Source organism: Perna viridis, chromosome 4 (assembly GCF_037379345.1).
Source record: "Perna viridis isolate PV_CMFRI_1.1 ecotype Kerala chromosome 4, ASM3737934v1, whole genome shotgun sequence".
Taxonomy (NCBI): Eukaryota; Metazoa; Mollusca; class Bivalvia; order Mytilida; family Mytilidae; genus Perna; species Perna viridis.
Window position 1 is genome coordinate 26,627,637 of NC_142448.1, and position 13,310 is coordinate 26,640,946.

Genomic DNA, 13,310 nt, shown 5'->3' on the forward strand with positions numbered 1-13,310 from the left:
GTTCATTATTGTTGTTTTTAAAAATCTTCTTGAGTAGAGAGTTCAGGTCTGTAGAACAGAATGTTAAAGAAACTAGAGACTCAAGAGAGCCTGAATCACTCACCTGCTTAACCATTTGCCTATTTGAAAAACTTGAGGAATGAGACAGGCTAAGTTAAAATCAACTAAATTGTCAAATGCAGGAAATGCTTTTCATAGCATTTTCATGACCTGAACCAGAATTTTGCTAAAGGCAACAATTTTTTAATTTTTTTTCAAAAACCTGTCTTATGACCTCAAAAAAAGTTAAAGTTCCATTTTTAGTATAGGCAGCCATATCTATTCACGGATTAAAAATCATAACAGTCATTTTGAGCACAATACACTAAAGAACTATTATGCTTATTTTCATTCAATGATCTTAAATGGTTTTAGAGAAGAAGATTTTCAAAGTTGTACATGTGAAAAAAAAAAAAAAAACAACAAAAAAACTGTTTCAGGGGTCGTGACTCCTACATTAGTCAATGAATGGTTTTGAAAATTTCGGCATAGGTCTCATGATACTTAACTATTTTACCAAATGCCAGAAATTTGGTAAAGGCAACAGTTTTTGAGTTATTTGCAAAAAACTGCCATCTGACCCCTATGTTCTATTTTTAGTAACAGCGGCCATGTTTTTTCATGGATAAAAAATCCCAACAGTCATTTTGTGCAGAACACCCTAAGGAACAATCATGCCAAGTTTAAAATCTATCAGTCCAGTAGTTTCAGAGGAGAAGATTTTTTAAAATTTGTCCACGACAACGACCGACACCAAGTGATGGCATAAACTCGCTTGGCCTTTGGCCAGGTGAGCTAAAAAAAGGGATGTTGATAACTGGATATGGGGTGATGTTACCAATAAAGAGTAATGTCAGCAATAAACAATTAACTACTTAACCAGTTCAGCTTTCAAAATGAAGTATTACCCCAAAAAAAAGAACTAATGCAGAACTGACATGACTGTCATAAAATTATGACAAATGATATTCCATTACTCTCAACATGAAATATTATTAGCAATCTAAAAAAATAAACCCCACCAAAATTGGACTGTAACACTTGTTGGTAAACCTCTCCTATCAGTGACCTGAGATTAATCATCTTCATTTGTGTAGAATAGAAACCACAACAACATTCAAAGTTCCTATTTCCGTGACAAATATGGCTGCCATTTGGATATTTTGAAAAAAAAAATGAACATGACCTTCATTTTCATCACATGAATCTACATTTTATGGCAAAGAGAAGTGAGCTTCAGTCACGAGGTATACATGTACATATCCATTCCTGAAGGAAGGAATCTACCAATTACTTTTTAAGTTATTGCCAGGACAGTGGTCAGAGTTCCAATTTTCAAACAAAAATTGTCACCACTTGGAAAGGACAAAAGCAATAATTGTAAAAATGAAACCTGAATTTCCTGTTGTCATATAAAAAAAACATACCCAACATGAATAGAATCTGCTATGTACTTATCAAGTATGTACAATGTTTGGCAGCTCATCGGAAGCCTGCCATTAAACCTAAATGAATTTATTTTTTTCCCTTTGGACTGTTGGGTAATAAAACAAGAGACAGTTGTGCCAAGACTTTTATTTTTGGCATCTAAAGCCCTAAAGCCCACAGATAAAAACCTGAAAACAATGCCAATGGGAACAAAATAGTTGCTTCCAATATGACAAATATTGCACCAAAAAGAATTCTCGGTTTATTTACAAGTCAACAGTACACAATAACATATCCACCAAAAGATAGTTACATGAAAGGAGAATTTCCTTCCATCAGAGATACCATTTATTGGTGTATACCACACATCACATCTTACACTGTTAACATAACATATCTTGTTTGTTCAGTGAAATACACCAGGTTCATCTTTTTTTCCCACAAAAAATTACGTTTTAGGTTAAGTTCATAAGTAATGTCAATAAACTGTCATTCTCTATATAGATGCACACACACCAATATTTTTTTTTTAAATCCTGCTAGAATCATACAACATGTGGATGGGCAAAGAGATAGCTGGAATGTGGTTTAACTAATGAAAGACTGGCAAAGAAATTTGAGATTCAGCCATGAGGTATACTATAAAGGTACTTTGCATCCCGAAGGTCATTGATAACTTTGCATTTAAGTTAATTATCATCGGCATTATAGTACATAACAACATGGCGCTGAAAATAATTTATTGCAGTTTTATATGCATCAGTAGGGTACAAATAGTGTAGTATACATGTAGTCACATACATGTAGTATTTGCATAAATTATCATAATTATGCCTCCAACAAAACAAGAAAAAATATATTCAACAAAACAACAAAATACACAACAAATCAGAATGTTACATACTAAAGAAAAAAAAATAGTAGAAAAACACGTTCAGACTAAAACATTTTCAGAATATCAATATTTAGTACAATGTACTAACAGATGTGTAAAAAGACAAAAATTAAGGGCAAAAATTCAACAATCACAAGTCTCTAGAAAAAAAAATATGTAGTGAAAGTACCTATGGAAAACCAAACAAAAAAAAAAAAACTAATTACACTGTAATACATAACCTGAAAAATAAGAACCGTGAAACATGTCTAAAGTGAACCAAGAATGAACTAGAAACCTGTGTAAACCAGACACCTTTTAAAGGTACCTTGATTATAATTCCATTGCAATTACAATCTGTGACCAAACTGTGTGATAATTCTTCAGTCCAAAAGAGGTTCAATTTAGAAATGTTTCACTTTAATCTGGGGTCTGTTTTCACAAAAATTTGTGAGTGTAAAATTAATGGTAACTTATGACATCATAATAGATCAAAGTATTGTGACATCATAACTTACGACTAATTTTACTCTTACAAAAATTTTTGTGGAAAGCAGTAATGACCTAAACTAAACTGAAAGTAACCCTAGTGGTGAAAAGAAAAACAAATATAGCCACGTTTTCATGACATTAACTGATAATAAGACAATTCCATTTAAATCAAGTACACATATGAAACAAGATATTTTACACAAGCAAAATCCAAAACAAAGTAAGGAACTATTTGACAAAATCTGAAACATCAGTAATAATTTACCCTGTACAAAAATATTCGTTTATACATGTAATAACTGAGTTGTAGCAAAAAATAGCACTTGAAAATTAAACTTCCACATTTCACCATATTGAAGATTAATTGAGTATAAAAAATACTGATAAAAGCATATAGGCTTACAATGAGAAGTCTACAGAATATTTTTGTAAGTTATTTAAGGATGTTCACTGCTCATGTCCAGCCATTTTTTTCGGATTTTTAGACTCCTCTTTTTTTTGTTGTTTTTTTTTTAACTATTTCAAAGCATACATGATTTTTGCCAAATGACTTCCACTTTACTTTTCATAATTTCATTAAACACACCTTAAAATGTTATTCAAAAACTTTTTATGAAATCCTTTCTTCCACATTTTTAATATATGAAACATACTAACATAAAACCTATAGAGAAATCCTTTTTCCCACCAAAATTTACATGCTCACTGACCCAATAGTTTTCCCTTCGTATAATGTTCCAGAATGAAAGATCTTAAAAGATTTCACGACCATTTATTTTAAAGCAGTTAACATCCATAATAAGGATCAAGAAATGTCTACAGAAATGCTAGTAACATCCTGACTACTAAAATTCATATTACTGATAGTATTCATCATTAGAAATGCTGTGAGAAGACTAAAAAAACTGATACCTCCCACAACATCAAATTCTAACGTTGTACTGGGAAACATGGCAATCTGATAGCAAACACTTTCACATCAATAAAATTATTACAAATCATTTTAGAAAATTATTGTAGACACACAAAAATGAATGCTATACAACCCCCATTTTAAAAGACACGCATATCACTGAAACAGCAAGCATTAATTATTGAATAATGAACTTTTGTTAAACAAGCTTACGGCAAATCTTCATTAACTTTCAAAAAGCTTTTTTGATCATAACCAATATCATACATGTACAACCAATAAGTACTATATGTACACACTACCGTATACAAAAGCTTAAACAAATACTGAATATTATGTAGAAAAGCACGCTTTATTGGATAATTGTCATGACAACCAAATAAACAATAAGAGGAACTCACTATAATTTCTCGTTATTTAAGCAACACTTTTTCATCCCATTTTTGTTTATAATAAATGGAATTATACAAATAGAAATTATGCACTTCTAAACAGATGCACAATTTAATTATAAAAACCTTATATTACACAATATGCCATGTTATGGTTTGTTGAGTTCAGGATCTAAGTTCTCTAATCTTCATCCTCATTGCAGCCTCCAAATTAATGTAAAGAATATGAGAAAGTCATATAATATCATAAAATAAAGCCCCTCTTAAGCAGATATATAAGATAAAAACTTCAGTAAATATAAGCAGTGAAAAGTTTATACAATCCTCTGTAAATATAGAATTCATTGGTGAAACCATCTGCAAATAAAATTTGAACATTTTCACAACCAAGCATGTAAAAGGCACAAGTAGCAAATCTATGAAAAAAAATGCTATTTATCTAAAATTCACCCTTCATTTTGTCAAATCTGTAAAATTCAGATGTTTCTTTTTTGTTTGTTTATTACAACTCAATGTTGTATCACTTTATTCATGCGATAAAAAAAGATGTACTCTACATTCCAAGACCTCAGAATGGAGAAAAAAAATTGGGAAATTCCATGTGTCATCTTCCCAAATGTTTACACCATGACACCAAATTAATGTTTAAATTAATAAACACTATTTTTAAATTATACACCATTCGTCATTTATTGGCTTTGCAATTTGTGAAATGTTTAATTCTAGATAAACATACTACACACACTTACATTAAGGAATAGCAACATACTGTAAATGTACTAATTTTCGCTGATTCTGTACAGTGAACATATTAGCGGGTATCAATTTTCGCGATTTAAAAATTATAAGTGATATATAGTATTATAAGTCAATTCCATGAGTACTATTTTTTGCGCTTTAAGTCCACCGCAAAAAAGCGAAAATTAGTACATCGCGAAAATTAAGACGTTTACAGTATACAATTTCACACATTTGTATCACTTATCAGTGATTCACATTTCAAAGTGATAGGCATGCACACAACAGTCTCAATGTGAAGTATACATGTAGTTGCACCTACAAATAATGTGTGTAACATGTATATTTATCATTTTTTTCTTTTTGTGTTTTCTTCTTTTTTTTATGTAATTGAATGCCTATTGATGAAATGGCAGTTATAATGTTTTATTTGCCACTTACGGTCTAATTATAAGTCCACCAAAGAATCATGCAAATAAAATCGGGAAAAAAATTTTTTTCTTTACAACCTAAACCATTTCAGAAGATATATTTATTACAAAAATACCAATAGGAAATTTATCTTAAGTTGGGAAACTACTGTAATATATTTCCTCCATGTTTTGTCATTATATTTTTTAGTACATATCATTTAATAACCAGTCAATTTTTTTACAACAGATCACTTTATGACCAGTCAATTTTTTATCCAGTCATTTTATTTACATTTTTCCAACCTCTTACATAACTTCTTTTGAATCTCAAATTAATAAGCCTTATATACTATATGTGTGAACACTATATGTGTATTAAACAAAATATTTGACCAAAAAAAATGGACAAATTACACCTTGCATGATTCTTAGATAAACTAGTACTTTATGTTATTTTTGGGTTCAGCAAAACACACAACTATAAACCCATTAATCAGCATAAAATACATGTCAATCCAATTACTGATGTCACACACATCACATACAGTTTCTAAAGTTAAATACAATTTTTTTCAAAGTTAATCTCCTTGAGGTAAATTTAAAATGAAACAAAAATGTGGTCAAACCATGATTTTCATACACACAATAAAAAATAAAAGATAACAACAGTTTTCATTGGATGAAATGCAAACTGTATGAGATATGAGAGGTATATAGCATAATTAATAATCAAACGAATCATAAGTTTTAGAATGATCACGACTATGTAATATAAGGAAGGCAGGAAGGAAATGCACTGTCACCAGGAAGAGTTTTTAGATATAAAGTTAGTGATCTTTAGGGGAAGCAACCATAAGTAGCACTTGTTAGTCTGTGTCACAGGTAGATCCAACCAGGGGAAGGGTACAGGTAGTTCCAACTAGGGGAAAGGTACAGGGAGATCCAACCAGGAGAAGGGTTCATGTTTGGTAAGATCCTCCCTTTCCACCTTTGTTAGAAAAATTTTTAAAAATTTGTGAAAAGATTCAGGGGAAAATAAGCATTTGAAAGCTTGGAAGGCCCCATTTCTTTCTTTAATAATATTTCTGGGTCAGAATAACACCCAACAACCACTTTTAAAATTCTGGATCCACACCTATGCTTGTTTATAATATATTATAAAAGTTGACTTCCTTTAAATGCACATTTTAAAACTTTACTTCAGGCTTTTTTTTTCAAAAGTGTGTTTAAGTTTTCAATACTCTTTTAAATCATTCCTATTTCAACTCAACCTGTCCTCAAGATATGCCAAAACTAAAAAAATCTAAATTTAGCAATGAATTATTGAAATTCTAAAAAAAAAAGCTGGACCTTACAGAGAACCAATAATACCACAACAAAAGTTGTTTTGGTTGAAGGAAAGGGGGGCTTTGGGCTAAATTTTAAAGAAAGAAAAAAACAGGACACAACGTTAGACAATATACCAGTGAATTTTTAAAAAATGGTCAGATTTAATATAGAACTAAACTATCTAGGATGAAAGTCCCACCCCTTTCAAACTATCAAAGGGTTGCTGCCATTTGCCCTAGTTAGATGTGAATATAACAGTACTGAATGAGTGGGTGCACAAAGCAGACTAATTGTTGCCATAGCTACAAAGAGAGTAATGTTAGGTAGAGAGGTCAACCAGATAGAATGTCAATCTATACTAACCTTAAACCAAATCTTCATGCAGATTTCTGAAATTTACAAGGAAAAATATTTTACAGCTTTTTACAGACATGTTTGCCACAGATTAGGACAGCACTTAGTTTTAGGTAACAGTATTATTTAGTCAATTACTAGGAAAATGATGATACACAATGCATAATAGGAAGATCATTTATTAATTCTTATGAAATCATATTTAGATCCAAATTTAAACAGAAAATATTCCATTTCCATTATAATATACTAAGTCTTATGAGTTGGGTTTGTTGAGATTGTAAAATAATTGACATTCTATCTTGACCTTTGGTTGAGGATGTACCACCCCTTTCCTTGACAGATTGACATGAGTTGCCTAAAATTCTATATCTCCATCTACCAATGTGTGCTGAAATAGTGTATTAATTCCTTCAAAACAAATCTAAGTCCAACCAATATAATGGTCACTATACTGTGGAATAACCAAAACATTGTGACAACAACCATTCATGATCGCCTTCATGCTTTAACATATGGCTAATACTTTCGATTAAACTTAGAAATTAGAAATGAGATTGATCTACCAATTTATAAGTTTCCTCACAACTGGCTACAAAGTACATGTACATGTAAGACAAATACAGAAAAAATGCAGACCTGAAAATAATCTGATATACAGTCTGGTGATCTCTAACACTTATGTCCAGATAGCCACTCTTTGGTCAAAACGGGTCAATTGTATGATCACACCTGATATTTAAATACAAATAATTTAAGCTCTAATTTACCTATATGCTCTTTCACCATTTTTGACAGGATATAAAAAAATATCAATAACTCCCTGTACAATCCATCATGGGAAACACTGAGGCAATTTTCAATAACCATTTACATTTAACTGACACCAAATAGAATTTGTCACAGGAAGACTTATTTTACCAATACTTTCTATATGAAAGTCTTATTGCAATATTGGACCTGGTAATGATGAACACACTGACTCACAGGTAACTATAAACACAACTACAACTGGATTACTGAGCTTGGTTTAGGGAGCAGTGGTGAAGAAGAATCAAATTTTTTTTTTACACAGTCGGTATAGTTTCGCTTTTTACCCTTTGACCTTAAAGACACTCTTCCATGGAAACGCAAGTCTCCTGATCGCGATTCTGTTTGCCAATGGGACAAATACTGATAACTTAGTGGCATTCGAAAAAACTGTATCAAAATTGATATTTCCTTAGTAGAATGTAGAAAATTGTCAGTAAAAAGGACAAATTTTACAGCGCCGCTATCTTTCTTTGAAGATCCATTGCAATCACATTCCTTTTTTTCTTTAAAAATAAAAGCCATTATTCATCCTGTATTTTTTATCACAGGTTTGGTCATGCCTTTTTACTTAAAATTGATCCTAACTTAACACCCCTTCTCAATAAAAAAATCAAATGGTTGCTACCTTAAATTAAAAAAAAATGTCTTGAAATGTGTGAAAAATTCATCATTTTAATGAGCTGATTAGGTAATAAATACACCCATACCAATACACCTTGAAGTTTTGTAAACATCTACCCAACTAGAATCCTTAACTAAAGAGATTGTTTTTATCAAAAAGTTCACTATATTTAGTCAGAGGCTATAAACCATAATAAATACATACACAGCTCTACAACTAGTCAGATTTATAGCTTTGGTGAGTCCTTAGATGGCTAATGAGGCCAATTTTGTGTCGGAATTTTCTTCCACAAACTGGACAGAAGTGATCATTTTGGGGGGAGGTTGGGACTTTTGTTTTACGCTGCACAAGTTCACCCTCCATTTTGTCTGATAGAGTAGTTGAAGTAGTATCCTCAGTATACTGTAAAGAAATACAAAATGTTTAACAACCGTATATGAAATACTCTCATAAGACAAACAGTTGTCAAAACACATTGTATATTCTATAGTTCTATATGATCTAAATGCTAAAAGCCAGTAACTGAAGTGCTGTAAATTCAGATATTATTATGATGTTTTTATCATTGTGAAAATTGCATCTGACTTACAACTGTAATAGTAGAAAACTCCTATTATTGAACTTTTGACATTAGTGATGCGAGATTTTTCACCAAAATTAAATCAGCAAAAAGGAAGAAATTCCAATGATTTCTGAATATACAGTGTCAGTCTCAATAATGATGAATGTTCTGTGGGGAAAAAATGCCCCCAAAAATGGTTTAAAAAAAAAATGACAATATAATGAATTTAACAAATAAAACATCATAAATGGTAAAAACTGATGAAATGAGATTTTTATGACAAAAGACTATCAAGACCAAAATAAATCTGAAAAAAAAAACAAAAACAAAATTGTGATGGTGACATGGGTTTGGCAGGACTAGATAAAACACATTTATCATTAATCACAATGCAAGTATTAAGTATAATGGACTAAATACAATACATACCAGTAATCTAATAAAATGGAGAACTTACTCAACAAGATGATAAAAAGAAATGAAAACTCACTTTTCAATTGAGCACCATTAAAAGCACTTAAAACAACAGGCAATTATTACATGATTTGTTTAACAACATTTTAAAATTTTACTCAAGGTTAAAAGAGTAAATGTATTATTTTTAGCAGTTTCTTTTTTCTGGAGTCCTTCAAATGGATGTATTTCATTTTATGCAGTTGTAGACAAATTGAAATGTTTCATACCTATCAAGAATTGATACTTTATAAGTATACTTTTTTAGCAGTTCCTTGTCAACCACAACTGTAGCAAAAAACTAGTACACAGCAAAAAAATACAGTATTTACTATATACATTAGTTGTGCCCTTAAATTGTCTTTGAGGGGGTAGCGATGGTAGGAATTAAATTGTAAGCCAAATGGTTAGTTAATTGGAAGACTAGAAATTGGTATTTGTGAAATACTGAAGAACTTTCTCAGTCTGAAAGTCATATGATTGGTTCCTAGAAACCAAATTGAAACAATCACATTTTATTTTAATGATGTAATTTATCATACTATTATAGGAGCAAAAGGACCAGTGTATTATAGACATACACTGTCTCCAATTTAAGAGGGGGGGTTTACAGAGTTTATATAATTGAACATTTGTTTCTTGTAAATTGTGTAAAGTTTTCATCACAACTCATTCTTAAACTATTTTTCACTTAATATTGGAAACATTAAAACCTTGAATTCATCGAAAAATATAAGTATTGGCACAATTTTCTCTACAAAAATGATGAGTTATTATGGACAACAACATGCCAACATAAATTAACATACTGGGCAGAGGATTCATCACATATGCGGAAGAACAGAAATATTTTGGACCACACCTAAATATAAAACAATAAATTTATTCATCTGCATTCGGTATATCAGGTATATCTATTGCACAACTTGTATTACGTTCTGTCTCGGAAAAACATACAGTTTCCACCGAGTCTGCTTCTTGTTCCTTTTCTACAGAGCCTCTGCTTCTTTGAGCATGGACAACAATATCATGCCCAGCAGAGGGCGATGAATGAACATCAATATCTACATGAGTGTCTGAAACAGGCATTGCTGCCAAATTATCCTCTGAAACTGAAACAGACGAGGCAGCCATATTTTCATCTGAAAATGAATGTTCTTGTTGGGCGAGATGTAAATATGGAGAACTTATATTGTCAATGTTTTTCTCTGGTGAGTCATTTTCAATGGTATTATCGGTCAACTCTATTTCACAGAAATCATTAGATACAGGGTCACCTGTGTACGGTACCTCTTTTGTAGCTCTTATGATCCATTGGCAGCAGCTGTCCTCGTAGTTAATTGGGTCCTGGTCATGTTCTCTGAAATCACATTCATCTCCAAAGTTACAAAAAGATAATAACATATAGTTGAATATTTACAATGACAAAAAGAATTTATCTTTGTTCAAGTCCGTTATTCTGTTTTTACAGTTTCCTAATTTCAGTTTACCCTATCAGTGCACCTGGTCCATGTTCTCAGTTTTTAGTGGAGTCCAAGTTACTCATTTACTTTTGTTACTTTGTATGTATGATTTTAGTTACTTTATGTTCTTGGTTGTGTATGTCTGTTTCCATGTCTGGTCTTTGTCCCTGGATTACATTCTTTTGATTACCAGTATAACCTTGGTTCCCTTGATTACTCTTTCACAAAGGAACCCTTTTTTCAGCATTACTGAGTACTAGAGTATATTTGTACACTATGACCTACTTAGACAACTTTAAATTACTTACATACAAAAATGCACACTTTTTATGCACTAAAATAATACTTGATGTTTCAGTGTCTGTATAAGTTCAAAATCAGGAGTTATCTGGATTCTCTTTGTAAAAATCAGGAAAAAAAGGAAAATAAGGAGTTGCTTGAAAAAATGTGAGGGACAGACACATGTCACACACTACATACTGGCCATTGTGAATAAGGTCCATCAACAATTTTAGCTGACAAAAATGTATGGAATATTTAAATCTTCCTATACAAAAATTGACAAGAACCACAAACCTGTTGTAGATAGATATAGCTATGCTAGCTGGATGAGGAATAGGCAGAGGGATCTGAAGCTTGTCAAATGTCACTTGTTTCCATGCCTGCTTCCAAGGTCGAGACCTTTTCCTACAAACAGGCAAAAAATATTTTCAAAATATATATAATGCTCTTTAGAAAAGAGAAATGTATTAAACATAAAATATATGTTGGTCAACATTTTACAATTAGCAAAAATGGCTTAAAAACAAAATATCAGAACACACAGAAGAAGTTTAATATTTACTCTTTTCATTGCAATGATGTATTTCATTTCCTAGGTACATTTACCTGATTACAATATTTAATCGGTTTATGTTTGCTGTTCTATTTAAGAATAACAAAGATTTCAAAGGGTTGTGTTATTTTTGAAGGTCTTTCATGCTAGAACTAAACAAGAAAAAAAAGATGGATCAGTGCAACCATTTTTGATATACAAATGTATGAACGTTTAAATTTTTGGCAGAAAAGGATTTTTGTAGATTTTTTTATAGGTTTTTTCTTAGTAGCTTTTATCTACTAAAACACAGAAAAAATGAACAAAAATATCACGAAAAAATCCCAAATAACATTTAAGGTGCGTTTAATGAAACTATGAAAAGAAAAGCTGGGATCACTGAGCAAAATATCTTAATTATATGAACTGGATAAAACCAGAGGAATCCGAAATCTGACAAAAATGACCAGCAAACATTTCCAGAATCTGAATACATTTTGTTACAAAAGTTTCTTCCAAATTTTCTTTTTTAAGCAAATATTACTTAGGGTATCTACAGAAACTGCAAGAGACTGTCCATGTTTCTTGTACTTCCAATGTAATTCATTTCATTCTTACCATTTCAGTAAATTACAAACCAACATTCATTTTTAAGAAAACCTGAGCTTGGGATTTACAATCAATGATTTTTTTAAAAACAAATGAGCCATCCATTGGTCTTTCCATACAACCTCTTAAATGACTCGTATCAACAGAAATCTCAGATAATCTACATATAACAGGCAAAACAAAATATTTGAGAGATCAGCATTATCATTCAAATTTGTCATCATTCATTAAAGGCTACAGTTTTGTGAATATAGATAATATGTCAAAGACAGAAATGGCTGGGTTGCTGTTGAAAAATACACCAAGTCGGTATACAGGAAGTAGAAGTATTATCAATCTGAAATTAAATCCAACCATATGGAACACCATACTGAAATTGCATATCAAATTCCTAGTGCCTGTACTTTATAGTTGCAAAGAAAAATGTTACAAAAGTATTTTCCCCTTCCACCTGACATTCTTCATTCTACATGCCATTTTACACCATTGCAACCTGTCCAAAAATGTTGGACAAAAAACATGGTACTATTTTAATCTGGATTTATTTCAAATTTTAGAATATTAATCAAGACAGCTTAATTTTGTCTTCCCTCTTTAGCAAGGGTCACCCAAAATTATCTTTTTTTCTGTTACATGTGTAGCTATAGCATTTTCTAAAATATATAATAATTCCACACTAAAATAATACCTTGATCAAATTAGAAAATGTGCAAATACCGGTACAATGTAATAGGCATAAATGCAGATTAAGATACAAAATGTATTGAAAGAAACAATAAAATGCTTGTGAAGCTCAGCTAGATACGACAACAGAGGTCTAACCCTGAACAGATGGAATAAATATGGACACAAAATTCAAGCTTGAAACAGCTTGAAATTTAATTGTGATTAAATATTTGACACAAAATACTTAAGGAGGTAGACCTACGGTAAGGAAAACAACTCTTAAAAATCATTGGAACGTTTGTATTCAGCATTTTACATCAATATCATATAAGTAAC

At 31.2% G+C, this 13,310-nt stretch overlaps 1 protein-coding gene across 5 annotated transcripts in view; it reads right to left on the bottom strand.

The window, feature by feature from the left end:
- Positions 1-2,190: 2,190 nt before the first annotated feature.
- Positions 2,191-13,310, bottom strand: part of LOC148619526 (uncharacterized) — a 102,882-nt gene continuing 91,762 nt past the window's right edge. For 2 of the 5 annotated variants that reach the window (XM_088579502.1, XM_088579501.1), the window contains exons 32-36: positions 11,462-11,572; positions 10,713-10,782; positions 8,612-8,809; positions 6,982-7,007; positions 2,191-4,495 (exon numbers count right to left, since the gene is read on the bottom strand). In XM_088579502.1, the coding sequence (XP_088435628.1) occupies positions 8,624-8,809; positions 10,713-10,782; positions 11,462-11,572 (367 nt within the window). In that variant the 3' untranslated portion in view covers positions 2,191-4,495; positions 6,982-7,007; positions 8,612-8,623. Of the gene's footprint in view, positions 4,496-6,981; positions 7,008-7,027; positions 7,364-8,611; positions 8,810-10,712; positions 10,783-11,461; positions 11,573-13,310 lie in introns of those variants that run through there. The other 3 variants (XM_088579506.1, XM_088579503.1, XM_088579504.1) reach the window with 3 other exon arrangements.